The 18,873-nt window shown below is 39.0% G+C and overlaps 1 protein-coding gene, 1 long non-coding RNA gene and 1 pseudogene across 3 annotated transcripts in view; all 3 read left to right on the forward strand.

Moving 5' to 3' along the window:
• The first annotated feature begins 410 nt into the window (after positions 1–410).
• Positions 411–4,291, forward strand: LOC308186344. Its single transcript, XR_013944023.1, has 2 exons — positions 411–701; positions 1,803–4,291. It is a non-coding gene; the product is annotated as an uncharacterized lncRNA (long non-coding RNA).
• Positions 4,292–6,441: 2,150 nt separating this feature from the next.
• On the forward strand, positions 6,442–11,011 carry LOC308186349 (nuclear pore complex protein Nup153-like; annotated as a pseudogene). Its single transcript has 4 exons — positions 6,442–6,726; positions 7,968–8,060; positions 8,699–8,849; positions 10,365–11,011. The product of its transcript is annotated as a nuclear pore complex protein Nup153-like (transcript).
• A 1,325-nt stretch (positions 11,012–12,336) lies between these two features.
• Positions 12,337–18,873, forward strand: part of LOC308186350 (tRNA selenocysteine 1-associated protein 1-like) — a 43,087-nt gene continuing 36,550 nt past the window's right edge. The window contains exon 1 of the mRNA XM_080608497.1: positions 12,337–12,571. Within this exon, the coding sequence (XP_080464623.1) occupies positions 12,349–12,571 (223 nt within the window). The 5' untranslated portion in view covers positions 12,337–12,348. The remainder of the gene's footprint in view (positions 12,572–18,873) is intronic.

Consider the following 18,873-nt stretch of genomic DNA (forward strand, 5'->3'; position numbering starts at 1 on the left):
ATGCACATGTAAAGCATTGGATCATATTTTAATGAATGAGATTATTGTAAGACTGACAAGTTGGTTTTTTTGAGTGTGTTCTATTGTTTGTGTAACTTTGAAGAGGGAAAATGTAGGGAATGTGAAGCCCAGAAGCCTGTATAATTAGTTGCTTAACACTTCGAATGTTAAATTAATGAATTAAGCTACTGAAAAAAAAAAATCACAGTGTGGGCAGAGGAAAAGATAGGAGCATATTCTAGGAACATGGGTTATTTTAATTATGGTAGCATGAATTATTTTGTCTATGAAGCTAACTGCCAAATTTTGAAATGGAATTCAGTCAGACTTTGGCTACTTATATATAGCTTTATGGATTTCGTTACTGGTTTTCTGGTGATTTCCCTCTACAAGTTGAATTTTCAGAATTTTCAAATCGTATTCACTGAGTGCCAAGACCGATGGGGGGAGGTTTATAGTTCTGTAATTTGTTTTCATCAATAAATATTGGAATTAATTTGGGTGGACGTAAGGATAAATTGATTGCTGTTTCCCTTTCAAAGCTGGAATCCCAGAATGCATTCCAGCCTCCACCTGTTAAGAGACTTGTGACACCAACGGTAAACCGTCAACCGATGCGTTATACGCGGTATTCTGAACCATCACCGACTTCAACTACTCAGTCCAGCAAAATTTGCCAGAGAGTAGACACAAAGTACCAAGTGAGTACATTTTTGAGTCCTTATGTGCCTGTTTTTTTTTTCCAGTCTTGGAATGTTTCTCAAACCAATTGTTATCCTATCTTTGCAAAAAGTACTGATAGTATGTTTGAGGCGAGCTTTAAGGCAGTGGGAACCATTGTGAAATAGATTGAGCTTTTATGGATTTAATTCTGTTTTTGGAACACTCAGTGTCTTGTGGTTGTTTTCACGATGTCATGATGTGCTATTGAGTCATCCTGTTCTCAGTGAAAGAATATTAAAAGACAGAAATGTTTTCCTTTTATATTCTCATGTACACAAAGCTGTCACTGATGAAACATGCTCGTGTTCTGTGTAAACTATTCCAGGTGAGCTATGTGCTCCAAGTGAGAGTTCTGACAATGTGCTGAGTTATCGGTTTTGATTGCTTTGGAGTAGATGGAGTCTGATAAATTTTCCATAAAATTAAATGGGCATCTCTTTCTGCGAAAACATCTGTGTTTCCAGTATCAGTCTGAGTGTACAAATGACCACGTGTTAAGTGTATGGGCTTCTTAGGCTGGAAATCAAAGTGGACAGTAATACTGGTTGCTTATTGCTTTTAACTCTTTCAATCTCTGTATTGTTTAGCCAGCACAATCTCCATTTGGTAAAGTTCTAAAATGAATGTAGCAGCAACTGCTTAGTTTTTAGGGGGGTAGAGTTTTTTTTTTCTTGTTTGTTGATAAATGATAGAAAACAGAAAAGTATGTCCCTTTTACGGGGTTGGCAAACACAAGTTTTGATGAAAACTCTCCCCCCCACACACACAATTTTTGTCATTTTGTTTAAAATAATTACTTTCTTTGTTAGAGGATTTGACAAATTTGATTTAGTGTTCTATCAGTTTGTCCTCAATGCTGAGTGAAGCAGTGATGCTTACTTTAGCCCCAAAATTTAACTGAACTGTACCCACAATGCTGAATTAGGGAACAACGTTAAGTAGGTGAGGTGTATTCAGGGCTATAAAATTAAAAATAAATAAATAAAATAAAAACCACAAAAAACCACATGAAGTGGTTGTTGGTACTTTGTGTATTCTGTACATATTCAGCTAAGTCTTGAACTAAACTTAACTTGCAGGGGATGAGAGAGAAGACTTTGCCTGCAGAACAGCGAGCAGAACCATCTGAAAGGTATGACATCTATTAATTTAAAACTTACTTGAAGAAAGAAAGAAATCTCCTTTTTCAGTACGGTCTGCACCTGAAAGGTGGTGACAGTTCTCAGTAAAAGGAATGGGAAATCCAATGAAAATTTTGTATTTTGAGGCAGCTGCAAAGTCTGGATTGTGTTTGAAGATCAATATAACTTTGAGAAAATTGTTGTTTTTATGAAAGGAAGGAAGATGAGCAAGAATAAAAGTACTGATACACCACTTTTTATCCCAAGTTTATCTTCTGAGAAGGATACGAAGATGGGAAACGAAGCACGTTATAATGCTGTATCCACAGAAAGGATCTTTGCTATTGGAGGCCTAATTTTTTCCTTCTACAGGAAATATGGCTCATTTTGTAGTTTAACTAAATCTGTAGCGTTACAAATTTTGCTTTGACAGATATTTCATGGTTTATAACTCAGTTTACTTATAACAAAATAATTTGTCCCTCTTAATGTTCCCTAGGGGAAAAGCTATTAGTTTTAGCTATTTAATTGCTTGCAGTTTGAAAGCTCTGTCCTAATGGGATGATTCTTTCTGAAGCATTCTTTAGAAGGTGAAGTAGGCGAAGTGAGTTACAGTTCAGGAGGATGTTTATTGATGTGTTTTTTTCTTTATTTTTTAAGCAAAAACATGGAGGAAGATTTATGATTTATTATTCTTTTTTTTAATACTCCTTTCATGATGAAGTTAATTGTCTGCTTTGAGTTCACATGAAGACCATGTGTTCTTTAGAATCATTTGAGGCCAAATGCTAACTCATCTCTAAAATAAAAAAAATCCAGCAGAATTAATTGAATTTCTTCTTGAGGAGACTGCTTTGTGTTATACTGCTTTCTTGGTTTAGGTCAAATGAGTTATCCTCCAGATAATATTGATGGCTTTTCCTTCTGGGCAAATGGTGTTTTGGGTAATAATGCTTGAGTTAAGGGACTTTGCACTCGGTTTTTAGGGAGTCGCTCTTTTCAAAGAACAGTAGCAGGGAATTTTGTTGACTCTATGCTCATCTGCCAAGCAATTCTTAGGTGACCATGGGCATTCTTTGGCTTGCAGAAAGAACTCAACACTTTGTTTTGGCATCTAAAAGTTGGACTTCACAACAACCACCTTTTTAGGGGTGGAAGCGACTGGCTTTAAGGTTCTGGTACAGGTGCAATCAGGTGCTGGGTTTTAATTATGTTTTTTTCAAACTGTTCTAAATTGTCTTTGTTAGAACTCCTTTCTACTTCTCCATTTAGGAAGGAGATACAGAAAACTCACACTGCTTTTGATTTCGTTCACAAAGTTTATTGCAGTGCCCTACCTTTTGTTTGTAGAGTAGGTAGTGGTGGTAGTGTTTTTTGTGATGCTGGTCTCTGTTGGGTGCCATGTTCTGGAGCAGGAGCACCACACTGATCTGCTGGCAAGAGTCCCTTTGGACAGTTGAGTTGGAATACTCAGTAAATCTCTGGCCCACCAATGCTATATATCTATGCGTGTGTGTGTATATATATATATATTTTATATCCTGAGTCCAATTGTAGATTAGACTTGCTTGAAGGCTGACAACTGTCTTTGCCCCCTTGAAGCTCACAGGTGTTAACAGAAAGAGGAATATGGGCTGTTATGGGCAAGCGATAGTTGTCTGAATGAAGATCTATTTTGATGTAAGACTTTTTTCAGAATTCTAATGGATTGACAGTTTGGATTAGAGAAAAGTCTGAGCATCTGCCTTAGGGATCTGTCTTCCTCTATGCAGTTACAGTGCTAAGCAGGCTGTTGTCAAGTATTTGACAAGTTTAGACCAGTTCTCCTCCTCAGTATTGTGGGAGTTTGACCTGGTGTCTTCCAGTGCGATCTAATGCACTTTTGTACTGACTGACTGATTGGCTGCAAGATAAGCTTTGAGGTCACAGTTTTTCCAGGCATACTTCATTTTCTTGCCATAGTACTTTTGTTAGAGTTATTCCCTATTCCACTTCTGGTTTGGGTTATTTTTTCCCCATTTGCTCTTGGATTAGGATATCTTTCTGGTTTTGAGCTAGGCTTTTTTAAGTACCAGAAAAACGCCTTTGTATGCCTTACAAAAGGGATCTGTATTCATGTCTGAAAAGACTTCTGGAATGTTGGCATACCCAAACACCTCTGCTGTTCCTGCTGATGGCCACATGAAAGCCAGAGCTGCTTCTGAAGCTTAGGCCATATTACCTTGCCACACAAGTCTAAGGCGTCCCTATTCTATCAGAGCTGTTGGCAGTGTTTCCCATGTGTATGTGTGCATATGTGCACTCTTTCTGTATTTTTGTGAGCTGTTCTTTTATATCCCTGCAAAAGATACACGTGCATCGCAGAATCAGAGAACCAGTCCTATTTAAAGGAAGCACTGGAAAATAACAATCTAAATCAGCTCTTCTATTTCAGGTCTTCTGGCTTAGTCATTGTTCCCGTGTGAACGGTGCACTTATGTATGTCCTTTTCATTGCTGCTGTTAATAAAGTTTTTCCTATTTAGAACATCAAGTATTTACCAGCGTTTAGCAACTTGTGAGACAGCTTTAGTTTTTTTCTGATCAGCAGGTTTCAATTCTAGGACTAATAACAGCTCTAATATCTTGAAAAAAAATTTGGCTGGTGATTTTTTTTTCTCTTGTTTCCCCCAACTTCTGTACTGTCGTGTGCTAGCAATGTGACCAGCTACAAATTCAGTACTGCTGCGTCCAATGGTCTGTCTTCAGGAGTGAGTAGCGGAGGCGGCAAAATGAGAAGGGAAAGAGGAATACACTATTTATCAAGAGCTGTACAAGAACAGGTAAGTGACTCTTAAATTAATTGCTGTCACTGAGCTTACTGAAGTAACTAGCTAAGTGTGTCAGTTTTATTGCATCATAGTAAATTATAACAATACCGCTTTATTTTTGCATTGTTTTTGTTTTCTTGTGGGTTTCAGAGCAGGCTCCAATTGATTTCCTGTCTTTGAATACCTGAACTTTGCTTATGTAATTTTGAAATTTTTAATTCTCTTACCTTGGAGATTCTTCAAACTATAACATTTCTCGTTAGCAATTGAATGAATGAGTCCTAAGAAGAGAAGTAATGTTTTGGTGAAGGTTTGTATAGTTTTTCTACAGGAATGATACTTGAAACGAGTGCCAAGTATAAAAAGAAAAAAAAAAGCTTAATTTTTGGTTTCATATTTAAGTCATACAGAAAGATACAGGCCAAGAGTTTGAAAGAGTAGTAGAAGACAGCATTCTGCATGTCTGCTAACGATGACTCAGTTTTTGATACTCACCAAACTCATTGTGAGAGAGTTTTTTTCTCATTTTAATAGGAAAAATCTATTCCATAAAACTATGACCATGAATATTCAGATTAATTTTTCTTTTATTGGATGTTATATAAGCTGCCTGTAAGTTAATTTAAGTATTTACGTTAATATTAAGTATTTAATTAATATTAAGTTAATATTAAGTATTTAAGTTAATTTAAGTTTCAAATCATTAAATGGGACTTCAGGATGATGCAATATAAAGAAATCGTAAACACTGTTGTTTATTCCTGTAACACAAATAAAATAATGGTCCAAATATCAAAAGTTCCATAAACTTTTCAAATCAAAACTGTGAAACAGATGTAAGCTACAGGATGCACTGAATATCAGTAGTACCAACTTACATCCCTGCCTAGTCATTTCTAAGTAGATCATGATAGTACTGTACAAATTTTGGTCAGATTTCCTATGCCATTTAAAACATAACTCATCCAATCTTAGTAATCAAATAAAGTAAGTGGCAGGGATGAAAATTGAAGTTGTTAAGAGGCTGTTTTCTGATTTTTATATTTGCATCCTGATACATGTATTTACCAGAACACAATCTTCAGTGCTGCTAGTCTGACTTTCTTTGGTGCTTTTTGTGTTTAGTTTGGTTTTTGAACCTACCTGCTTCTTTAAACATTACCTTTTTCCACGTTCACTGCTGTAGTGACTTTAGAAACTTTGGCAGCTATCCTGCCTAATTTTGCAAGAGGAACACTTTCTCACTTGTCTTGAGAGTGTACTCTTAATTGAAGCCATGCGAGGGTAGTTAGAAAGGATGATGCTTCTCTAGAGCTTTGATGACTAAAGTACAGAGAAGAAAGAAAAAAAATGTGATCTGTGCATCTCTGTTCCGCACAGGTTTTGAGTTAACTTTCAGTGTTCTTGCTGTACAGTTGTTGAATAGAGTATAATGTGGAAGCAGGCCTGCCATAAATTAAAATGACGTGGTAGACAGAGGTGGGGAGATCGGGATTTCTTCTGGAAACTTGCTTTCTCTTAATTTGTATGGATTTTTGTTCTATTTAATTTTGTTAATAAATTGGGTGGGATGGGGTGAGAAAGTAGTATGTCTTGTATAAGAAAAATTAAAATTTGCAACTTTAGGAAGTGGAGGAACCAGTGCTACCGAAAATACCCCTACCCATCAGTGCTGCATCGCTGCCTCAGTTCAATTCCAGTTTCGTTGGTAGTAGCGCTGTCTCAGCGTCACCGAGCGCTGTTTCAACAGCAGCAATGAGCACGGCAACTCCAGCAGCTGCGACGGGCATGGCAAATCCATCAGAGGTGGAGGGCATGACAGATCCATCGGAGGTGGAGGACTTGACAGATCTATCAGAGGAGGAGGTGGAGGACATGATATATACAACGGCGACGTCAGGCATAACGTGTTCAACAGTGCCCTCAGGCTTGACATATCCAATAATGGCGGCGGGCATGCCATACCTGCTGATGACAAAGGACATATCAAGGTCAACAGCGGCAACGACAGGCGTGGCAAATTCAACGGAGGCGGCAGGCATGGCAGATGCAGCAGCGACGGCGGCGGGCAAGGTAAATCTTTATGCTATAAATAATGTTTACAATGAGTATACTGCTTTATTGCGAGTTGACTTTTTCTGTGGTGCTCATGAAACTAACAAATATTAGTTTCTACGCAGCTGAATGAATTGGGGTTGTATGCCAGTTTGGGGAAAAAGGCATAAATGTTTTGATTCTGCTTCTCTCAGTCTTAGAGCCTGCCAACTCCCATTTAACGTGATTGTATAACTGCTTCAAATGCTGTGGAAGTCTGCGGGGGAAGGGGGGTGTGGACTTTATGCCAAGTTATTTATAGTGGTTTTGGCAGGGGTAGAGTTAATTTTCTTCGTAGTAGATGATGCTGTGTTGCAGATTTGTGAGCAAAACAGTGTTGGTAAGGCACTGGTGTTTTAGCTGTTGCTGAGCAGTGCTTACACAGTGACAAGTCCTTTTCTGTTTCTCACGCTGCCCTGCCAGCGAGGAGGTCGGGGATGCACAAGAGGCTGGGAGGGCACTCAGCCAGGACAGCGGAGCCCAGAGGACCGAAGGGATATTCCACACCATTTAGCATCGTGCTCAGCAATAAATGCTGGGGGAAAGAAGGGGAAGGAGTGGGGAGTATGTACAGGGTTATGGCATTTGTCTTTCCAGGTAGCCATTACATGCGATGAGTCATTAATGCTACCTCAAATTTAACAACTTTACTTCTTTACTTCCGGTTCTTTTCCCTGTTCCACTTGGAGGGAGTGAGCGAGTGGCTGTGTGGTGCTTAGTTGCCTGCAATGGTTAAACCACAACTTTATTTAAGTTATTAAATTAGAGGTAACGTGGTCATATGAGCCTCACATAGAATGAGCCTAGGGTGCAATAATTGGCATATTATTGCAATAAAATAAACATTAATCTGTTCCAGAGTACTTGAAATATTTTTTGTACGGTTTGAAGTAGACAGCTGCTTTAACATGTTGAGGTGTTTGCTGAAGTTCTTGGAGTATCATTGGGCTGAGTTTGCCGTTCTTCAGCTTCCTGGCTTGTTTTTCCGTGCATTTAGACCTAAGTAGCATCTCCAGCTTTTCCTCTCAGTTTCTGGAATTTGGTTTTGAAGATATTGTCCTATACCCACTTGGAAACTTCCCTGTGTTTTATTATTACTTTTATCTGCAAAATAACTCAAACATCAGGTTTTTCGACGTCACTGCGGGACTTCTGTTGGATAGTGAATTCAGGTAGTTGTTGCTCTTAAATATAAACCTTTAATTCTTTTGAAAATACAGATACAACCAACAAGTACTGTTAGCAGTCCTGAGTTTGCGTTTTCATCTCCAGTTGTGAAATCTACTGAGGCAGAAGTGCTACCTACGTCTTCTGTAAGTAAAATAATAAAGGAGCTTGACTTTTTTTCTTAGGCATTTAGTAGGCTGTTGCAGAACACTAAAGCAGAATCTGCCTTGATGGAGAAAAGTATGTAGGCTTCTGGCTTATAATTTGTCATTCAGCATGCGTGCTACAAATGTGAAGAGCAGCTTTCAGATTTGGTTTTGTGTGTGCATTCGATTGGAGTTCCTGTGGCTTGAGAATCTGAAAAACCTCTCTTGTTCATAGCAGATTGGGTTTACATTTAGTGTTCCCGTTGTAAAATCGGCAGAACTTTCTGGACCCAGTGGTACTCCAGTGACGCCCTTTCTTACCCTAGGTAACTGAAACTTTAGCACTTCAGATCTGAAGTGCTGATTTTCCTTTTTTTCTTTATTAAATCTTCAATCTGTCCTGTCTGCGCATGCTAGCAATTCCAGGCAGTGTTGGACTTCTGCAGTATTTTTCCAGTGACAGATCTGCTTTTATAATTTTTGTTTTGTTTTGTTGCTTTTTGTTTTGCTTGTAATCATAAAGCATTGCAAAGTAAGTAGAATTTGTGAAGATTCTTATGTGAGAAGCATGAAGCTGGAAATTCTTGTTTCTAACAAAAGTGAGTATAATCTGCTCTAACTAGGTCACATTGTGAAAGCTGTTTTTGTTTTCTTTTGTTTCAAAAGACACCACCACCTCAACCAACATCAACACACAGAAAGAGGAGGTCAAAGATTTTGCTGGTGGTCCCTTCACCACTGCCCACGTCTTAAAGGAAGGAAGCGTCTTAGACGTTCTAAAAAATCCTGGTGAGATAATGAACTCCTTTTAAAAAGATGCTGCAAAAAATACGCTAGCATTTTTTATTAAAAAAAAACCAACACACGACTTATGGTTAATAGAGTATCTGCTATAAATATGAATGTAGGAGAGCATTACATTAAGCGCTGCGTTTGTTAGGGTGCATCTGCCCCCTTCTATTCTAAGTGGTGTTTGTTGCTGGAAGTAAAACTGCAAGATGAAAAGCAGATGGGTTGCATCTCCTTTACGTGTTAGGATGTAATTGTAAATGAGGTACTAAGAGAATTAGCCAGATAATCGGTGTTTCATTTTAAGTAAATACAATTTGTGGAATTGAAAAGGAAATGTTTGTAAAGCTCAACACTCCTGTCCCACCTTCAGCCCAGGTGAAGAAAGAATAGGAAAGAGCTTCAGTTCCAAATACATGGCGAAAGCTGCGAATCTTTGGGCCTTAGCTTACAATGGCTCCTGTGGATTAAAATTTAAACTGCAAACAGAAGTGGAGTGTTTTACGTTAAAAACCCTTTTCTGAATTTTGTTTTTAAGCAATTGCAATTGTTTTCAACAGTTTCATAAAGTGTGTCTGTGGAAAAGATATCTTTTAAGAAAAAGGGCTTTATTGAATTTGATCTTTTCCCAAAAGTCTTCTTCTAACTTACATACTTGTTAAGAAGGCAGCACATTTCTCTGTTGGAAAGAGCTAAGTGAGAGAAAATACATTGTGCATTTTGTTTAAGGAAAGACCTCTGAGTGAAGTGACATTCACTTTCTTTATCGGTTTAAAAGAAGCAGAATCTAAATCCACATTGTTCAAAGACTTCATTTTTGACTAAAAAAAACCCAACAAACAAACCACAAAACAACTATGTTCAAGGTAGATTTACAAGCAACTTGAGCTGCTGTTTAAGATGCATTTCCTTTAGTCTTTCTGTATTAGTAGCTTGTCTTTCCTGTTAAAATTGCCACCTTTTAAATAAGGAGTTGTCCTAATTATAGAAAATTAGACAGTTGTTCAATTGTCTTGAGTTTTTATTATTTAATTAATATTCAGCATCTGTGGGAAAATACCGCATGGATTGCTGCTCCGAGTACAAACTTCTGTACAGTTACTGGAGTAGATTTGAGTCATCTGCTACGGAAGGAGGAGCTTTAGAAATTTGATTCGATTGGGCATCGCGTCTTAATCAAATTGTATTATTTCCATTCCACGTTGGACTGTCAGATTTCAGTCAGCTACTGTCTGTTTGTACTTGTATCGACCAGTGAAAATGTTGATTTAAAGCTTGCTTGGAAACAAAGAGTTAAATGAAGCTTTAACGAAATGTTCTGTTGTGACCCAGTGCAGCAGATGAAATTTCATCCGTTTAGATAAGATTTCTGGGGACTTCCTGTTGCGCTCGGTCTGAATGTCTAGTTGTAACCATTGGCACCTGGGTTGAAATTTTTGCCCTCTAGTAAAGTCACTTAGTTACATGTAGTGAGGTGCTGCGCTAACAGGAAGACTTTTTTTTCTTGCTTCCTAGACTTTGGATTGTTGAAAACACGCTCTTCTACGTCTGCGCAACCTACAACAAGCACAGTGGTTTATACTAGGCCTGCAATAACAACTTTTTCTGCAGGTAAAGAGACTTCTAAACAAGCATCGTACTGGCAATCTGATACATGTGACCCTTTTCTGCAAAACAAAGACATAAAGGACAAATGTGTAACTTGTCAAGCTACTAAAGCCTCAACAGTTGAGAGTATGAAACAGACAGTAAGTTCAAGTCAATGCGACACCTCAAAGCCAGCAGCGCCCCCAGCAGGGATGCTGGGCTTTGGAGACAAATTCAAAACAGTACCTGGAACGTGGGATTGTGATACATGTCTTGTCCAAAACAAACCGGAAGCTACAAAATGTATAGCATGTGAGACACCAAAACCTGGAACGGGAGTAATGCCTGCTCTGACATGACCAGTGGTCACAGACAGCTCGGTGACAGTGACATCCTCCTCGAGCAGCACTGACACAACAGCCACTCTGGGCTTTGAAGACAAATTTAAGAAGGCGAAAGGCTCTTGGGACTGTGGAATATGCCTTGTACCAAATAAGACGGAAGATAACAAATGTGTAGCCTGTCAGTCTGAGAAACCAGGTATGGTCCTTTTTTTCCTGTTGTTTCCATCCTAGCCTCTGTGAATCTTGTACAGAATAAAAGTACGTTGCATATATGGAATATTTTAAGCAACACGATTCCCAGGTACGGTTGATGGGTTAGCGGCTGTCTGCAGGATTGGTTTACAGGCACTTCAGAGGTCTCAGCCCAGGTTCCAGCCTGTCGCATAAATTGAACTGATTGTGAAATGTATTAGTACGGAGCTGGATCAATGCAGATACCCCCAGCTTTGCAGCTGGTGAGGGAAGATGGCTGAAGTGGGTGACTTAATTTAAAAACAACATAGTGATTTTTCACTGGCGAAAATGAGAACTCCATAGAAAGAGTTAAAAATTAGTGTTTTTCTCTTTCAAAAAATAAGTAAAAAAAATTACAGAATGTGTCCAAAATGCCTCTACTCACCGTTTGTATGTAATTGAGGGGAGATGTGAAGCCAGATTTCAAGACAGTGTAGTCTTAACTAGTCTTAAGCTAAAGCAGAGAGATGCCTATGAAGGTCAGTGGTAGGCTTCAAGAAAGCGAGTGACCCGCTGGGTAACTTCTTCAGGGCAGTACTGGGTTGTTTCCCATTGTGTGTGACCGTAATTGATTTTGAGCGTGGTTGTATTGTTTTTAAAATACGATTCTAATTCTAACTTTGACTCTAAATGTCATTTAACATGCCATTACATCGAAAAACACCTGTGCAAATATATCGTGGAAGAAACAAATTAAGATGGACTAGACCGGGCTTTTGTAATCATCCTGTGCGGTAAGACTGAAATTTCCTGAGGTAAGATAATGGATTTCAGACAGAGTTGATTCTCTTGGACTTCCAACCTCTGAGCGGTCAGTCGGCATCTTTGTCTGAGGCTCTTGCCATTGCAAGGAGGAATTTTGGAAATGAGGGGTTTACTGTGACCATGGTGCAGTGAATTGCACGGTTACGTTGCACTTGTCAAGAGGAAGAGCGATGCAAGTAATACTAGGATAAAAGTTTTCTGCGTGTGCTGTGGAAGGGAAGAGCCATTCTTGTCTTTCCGGTTTTGAATTTGAAGCGTTATCTTCTGCTTCTCTCTTAAAAGGCACCTTTTTTTTAAAAGGCACCTGTCAGGCCTCTTTATGGAGGTTACACTGTGGTCAACAGCAGCAGAAGCTTGTGTGCTGAACAGAGTTGTGTGTTGTTTGGAAGCTTTGAGTTCCACTCTGTTTTTTTTGTTTGTTTGTTTGTTTCTTTGTGGGTTTTTGGTGGCTTTTATTTTTTTCAGGGGCGGGGGGGGGGGAGTTGCGGAGTAGTTTTGAACATTTCTGTGGGATTTGACAAATCAAATTTAAAAGTTAATGTTCATTTTATAGTTCATGTTCAAACAGGATGGTTAACTGTCTTGTTTGTCTCACAGAGGGTCCAACACCTGTGACCAGTAGCAGTGCATCTGCATTTTCTGCTCCTTCTGGAGAATTTCTGGATTTAGACAAATTCAAGAAGCCTGAAGGAAGCTGGGATTGGGAGACCTGCTTGGTTGAAAACAAAGCAGAGGCCACGAAGTGTGTAGCCTGTGAAAGTGCAAAGCCAAGCACCAAAGCAGAGCTCAAAGGTAATCCTTAATGATTAAAACGAGGATGCATATTCTGTGATTTATTTTTTGGTTTGCTCTGATTTTTTTTATTTTCTTACCTGTTAAGCACAATTATTTTTTCCTTTGAGGTGTGGCAAAATTATTCGTTTTTCCTGTAGGAATATTGCCTAGATAACATCTGTTTCCACACTTTTCCCCAAGAATAAGTTTATCCTTTTTAGAGAAAAGCTTTCATTAATGACGTGCTTGTTCTTTACATGCCCTACACGTTGTTCATTTGGAGTTCAGACTAAAAACATGATCTTTCAAAGAAGTTCGTATACTTTTTAAAGCCAGGTGGTGGGCAGAAAACACAATTGTGAAAAGTTTTATGTAGAGAGGAAGCATGGGGTTTTCTTGTTTGTTTTACTGTTTGGTGGGTTGTTTGTTAAACAGTTTTGACTGGAAAGATCAGGACTAGAATGTAGTTCAAACCTTCATGTACTTCAGGTAAACAGAATATCTTTTGTCTTCACTTGTGCGCTTATGTCCATCAAGTAAGACCTCTGAAACCATACTAGAAAAAATCTGCGGGATTTGATATGTTCATGTACTAGAGCTTTAGAAAAAGTTTAATTCCTATATGCAGCATGTCTTCTGTCCTGGTTATTGATACGTACGCAATTAGTAGCAATCCCTTTTTTGATCTCAACACTAGGTTTAGACAAAAAATTGCGACACCTTAAGGAACCTGTCCTGCATCTCATTCAAGCACAGAAGTTGCAGTGTCTCAATGCTAGCAGTACAGTTGGTGGTAAAATCTTTAGTAGGGTGAAATAGAGGCCTCACACTTTTCAGAGAAAAAAAGAGATGAGAGAGAGTATCTTATTCCCACGTACTTGCAACTATGCTGCAGAGTGTACTGCTGTTACTCTAGTGCTACAAAGGTCCAAAAATCACTGAACAGTTATTAGCCAGTTTTGTATTCCTTTAATTTGTTGAAAGACTGCAGTAGAGGATTGAAGTTTTTATTGAGGATCACTGTGTGGAAAAATTCTGATTGTTAAATGTCATTTGTATGACTTAAGAACCGCGTTTTGGAGTACAGAATTCAGTATTAATTCCAGAAGGGGTAAGGGGAAGGACATTAGCTAGTAATCCCGAACAAAAGCAGTGTATAGAGCTATACTGATTTTAATCGCAGTATTCTTACAGTTGGTCTGTTACTGAACAGATATGTTTTGGGGAGATATGGTGGCCAGGGAGGCGTGTGTGTTTGTGTGCTTCCTCTTCTAGTTAAGGTTCTGGGGTTTGGTTTTGTCAGGAAAATTCGATGAGGCACCTTGTGTAAAAGGAAATGTTAACCAGCATTTTTCAACACGGTGTAGTCCCTTAAAAGTGTCATAGATGAAAAGAGGCCATAAACGCTGGGGGAAAAAGTTAGTGGGAAACTGAGAGCAGGATCACATTCAGTAGTGAGAGAGCAGCAGCCTAGGGAAAGCTGATGAATGACTGTAACAGATAGTTCTATTTTAAGTGTAAAACAACACTCAGTACTTTATAATGGTGGTCTTACCAGAGGGTTCTTCTCCATGGCTCCTAAAAGCACGTCTTGAAGGCATTCGAGTGCAGTGAACTTAAGCTGTAAGAGTTGGGCTGGTAAGCTTGGCCTGATTTGAAGCTGTAGGCACGGGGCTATAATTTCTGAACAGGCTACAAAAGAAACTGTACCACTGTGCTTTTCAGTGCTCCGTTTAGCAAAGCCATCAAATTGTTGCAGGCAATTGATGTTGTTCTTCTAAGAGCACCTGAACGATATTTTTGTTTGAAGAGTTCAGAGGTACCGGTTAATACTGGTTCAGATAATTACAGCCAGCTCTTGGTGTTTGTGACCAATAAAGTTTGTGGCTCCAAAAGGAGTGGGTTAGTGCTAACTGATTAACTGCTGTATATGCAGAAATATGGAATCTGATTACTTACGCAGAGAGCACTTAAAATGTATTGTTTTGCTGGCTCTCAGTGAGTTGCATCTTAATGCTACCAAGGAATAAGCTTTTTGCTTCTGGCCCAAGTTTTTTAATTTGGTGAAAGCCTTTTCTGTGCACGTGCACATGCCAGAGAGGTTGCTTAAGTAATAGAAGCTATAGTAGCTGCTATCTTCTGTTTTTTGTAGAAGACAGAAACTGAATTCGTTAGCTTTGTAACTGTTATGCATACCAGAATTGGTTTTCTCCCTTTTGAAAATAGTAGAGGGTATGCCTATGTCAGATTTGGTGAGCAAGGTGATCAGATGAGGGCACTGCAAGACTGCCAGAACGCACCAGGTCTGGGGGGAAAAGGAATCCGGCTGAGCATAGGAATTTCTAAAAGGTAACCAAGGAGTTGTGCATTGATACAGTTATTCTAAATAATCAGATTCTTGTAGCTCTGCCTTTGGAAAGTCTGTGGCCCTTGCTGTAGTGGCTGTACACACGATGCAGTCTACAAAACCAGAAATGCAGAAGTCCTATGTTTTGACTCCCTGGATTCATCAACCTGCTTCAGGATGGCTGGGGGAATCCAACTGTTAAATCTAGCCAGACAGCGCAACTTGGGCTTAGCTGCCATTGTAACCAGCCTTGTTTCTCAACAGTAGCAAAGCTGAATGCATTGGTAAATATTTTCAGGTTTGGGCCTGCATAAGGTAGAAGGGACAAGAAGTGGTTTTATATGCTAGGGAGTTCTTGTTCTTAGAGCTTTCCCTCTAGTTTGAGAGAAGCACATAACTAGTTTTACAGTGGGTTGACAGGAAAGAAGTGGGGGGGAAAAATGGGAACGCAGGGAGATAGCCAAAGGCGTTATTACTAGAACAGGTTTAGAATGCTATTCTTTGCTTTTCATGAGCTTAGGGCAATGGGGAGTTTAAAGCTTAGCACTTCCTGAGAGGGTTTCTTACTCTACCGGCTCAGTTCTATCACTTATTTAAGGCAATTCAGGTCTCTGAACGGTTAAAGAATTGATACCAAATTTGATGAACTCTGATCCAGGATACTGACAAAACAGGACTTCATATAAACAATTTCAGTATGTTCATGAGGTTAGCTTGTGTGTTCTGTTAAATAGTAAAAAATGACACTTCTGTTTCTGTTTACCTAGCATAATTCTGCAAATGTTGCCTCCTTCTGCTTTAGAATGGAAATGCTCTTCTCCAAGAGAGCACTGTCCAAACTTCTTTGCCAAAATTTTTTGATTAAATTAATATTGTTTTATTTTGAAAACAAGAATAAGCCACAAACATGTTTTCTTGCTTCGGCTATCCAGAAGAACGTCAACAGTATTTTCAGATTTTCCTTCCCTACACAACTGTATGTAGGAAGAGTGCAGTTGGAAGCAGAAGACCTAAGATGATGTATCTTCTGTTTGTTTACTACAGTAACAAGACAATGGATTACCTCTTTATTAGAACTTGTGTAGCTTTGCAGTATTGAAACAAATGTAGGTATTAAAATACACATCAGTAATACGTTTCTGAATGGCTGAGTACCGTGCTCTCTTAGCATTGAAATACCCAGCCATTGGATTAGTTTGTCCCTCATGTTTGCTTAGTTTGGAAGCTATTTCAGAATGCCTTCAGCTTGTATTCTTCCCCAAAAGCATAGAACTCACTTCTCTGCATCCCCAATTCAAGTCAGAGAAACTGGGCACTGCAACCACAGGAGGTCTGCCTGTACAGAATCAGTGAAGACAAGTCTAAACAGCGGATTTTTTTGAATATGCAGCTGGGTTATCTGAATGTTCTTTATGCAGTGTACCTCAGTTTTAGTACAGATAGCACTTGTCTTGGTTCTTGTCATTAGTCTGAAGCTGCCCCTGAGAAAATCTTGAAAGGGAAAGTAGTGAAAGCTAATCAGCTGGCCCTTTCTTCTTAAGAACCAGTGTATTTTGTAATTCTCCCACTAATAATAAGGCGTCACGCTGGAGAATCGCGATTGTGTTGTTAAGCAAGACTGACTTCACCTGAGCGGTATAGTTGGCAGCTGTTGAATGTTTAATGGACTTTAAACAAACAAAAAAACTGAGCAGGTGGAGGTAGACATGGCAAACTGACAGGCAGCGTCAGATGCTTCTTTGAAATGGATAATCTGACTCCATTCACTTCTTTCTGGAAATAAGATCTAGTAATTAACCAAACAAAAGATAGAAGGGTTAAGACTGCATCTTTAAAGCAGCTGTGCTTGATAAATGTCTCTGGTCTTAAATCAATCTTTAGCAAAGCACAGAGACTTAGCAGCAGCTTGCTTATGCCAACGCTAAAAATACTTGATGTGTACAGGTAACCATGTCAAGGCTCTGGAGTTAATCCATGAGAACAATTCCTTCTGGTATTGGCAAAGGTGAGGATGCTTGCTTCTATAGAAATGAGGTTTTGAGCTGTGACTTAAGCTGTCACTTAGGTGACTGTTTAGGAAAGCTTCCTTTTAAGCTTTGAAGTATGTAAGCTGACAAATTGTTTAAGTTCAGAACTGGGTTTACAGTTTCTGTTCTCTGACTGTATGCAACTTCTCATGTTTCAGACTGAAAGCAGAATTGCAGCGGTACCAGTCATACAACTATAATGATTATTGCCAAGATTACCAGAACTACCACTCGCAGAGGAGTTAAGATGCTCACGCTGACTACAACTACAGCTCCTATGCTCCCTATGACAGCACGCAAGCTGTTGGAGACTGCTCTTTAGGAGATTCTTTAATGGCTCCAGCTGTTTTTGAGGTAAAGATACTGCACGCTTGCTGTAAAGAAAATATTTCACAGATAATATGTTGTACAGATTTGTGTGAATCAGCAAAAAGAATCCGATGTTGAAAACATGCTTTCTGCTTAGTGTGAAGTTAAAAGAGCAGATTCCATTCAGAGGTGTTTGTATTTAAGTGCTTAAATAGTAAATCCATAGAATTAGTGATTTATACACCATTATTTGTTCACGCATACCAAAGAATGGTTTTGACAGCATAATTGCGTACGCTTCTTCTGTTCCTGTTCTTCTGATTTGCTTTGCTTAAAGCAAATTAAACAGTTGTTGTAAGTGGTCTTATCGTGGTCAATGTATTAGTTGTGACCTCCGGAGGTCCCTTCCAACCTGTACTGTAATATTGGCTTTCTTCTAAAAATAAGTAGATAAAATGCCATCTATCCTTGTAGTTGTAGGAAGAAGGAATGGGTTGAGACTGCAGCACTTTGAATCTGTGATGCTTTCTGAAATGAGTTATGATTAAACTTAGCCTTTTCTGTCTTTCAGGAATCTTCAGTTATGACTGCAATCGGTGATGACCTAATTACTGACGGTAATAAGGGTTCTATCATTGTCACTTGAGTTTAGCCATCCTTGTGCCTTTTAACAATACAAGCCAACCTCTACTGGATGAAGAACATCTTGAAAATTCAGCTGAGGTCAAACCTCTGTGGGGTTGATCTGCAATCAGCTGGGGTTTTAAAGCTGATACAGCATACACTGACCGCATCAAGTAAAACGGGACACTGTCAATGCTTTGCAGCAGGTTTCTTGTACCTGTGCCTTCATTCCCATTTGAAAATGGTCTAAGACAGAATTTTGTTCTTTGTATTGGTTCCGCTAAACAGATTTTATATTAGAAACTCAGTAATATGCAAAAGCTTTGTTCTCCACCCTGAGGTAAAAGCTTATGTTGCAGATTCCAAAAGGAGGATTCAGCTTGCACTTACAAATACGGTACAAAACATATTTGTGTCCTGGAAGGTTTGCAAAGGTCCTCACGTGGAGGCATTTTGTGTTAGTGTTTAGAAACTATCCTATGTAACGTGTATTGCCGTAGAAGTGAATTAAATGACTCTTGGGAGGGTTTCATGGCTGATTATCCTTAAACGTTATCTTTACTATCTTAAACATTGTCTTTGTCTTTATCTTGAAAGACAGTTCTAGTCCCAGCCTTCTAATATAAAAATTCCCAAAAGTTGGAGCTGTGAGGCTCAAAATTTTAGAGGACTAAATACCTCACTAAAATTAGTAGATCTAATAGCTTATTACACTTAGCTTAAAATACATTTTATTAGCCATTTCACGTGAAGTTTTTTTGTGCGCATGCCTCAGATTTGATACTTGGACTTACCAGGCTTTTATTTTCAGATCCACAGCTCTACTTGGATGTTGATGAAATGAACAGACAATTCACGGAGACAAGCGAAGAACTCTACGATTCACTCATGAATTGTCACTGGCAACCTCTGGATACGGTCACTTCTGAAATCCCCTCTGCTATTTAAGCGTCTTCTAGAGCATGACCGTTAGGACCAAAGTGCTAAAACTACATTTCTTCTACATTATTCTA

Source organism: Anser brachyrhynchus, assembly GCF_964034855.1.
Source record: "Anser brachyrhynchus genome assembly, contig: SCAFFOLD_292, whole genome shotgun sequence".
NCBI classification, from domain to species: domain Eukaryota; kingdom Metazoa; phylum Chordata; class Aves; order Anseriformes; family Anatidae; genus Anser; species Anser brachyrhynchus.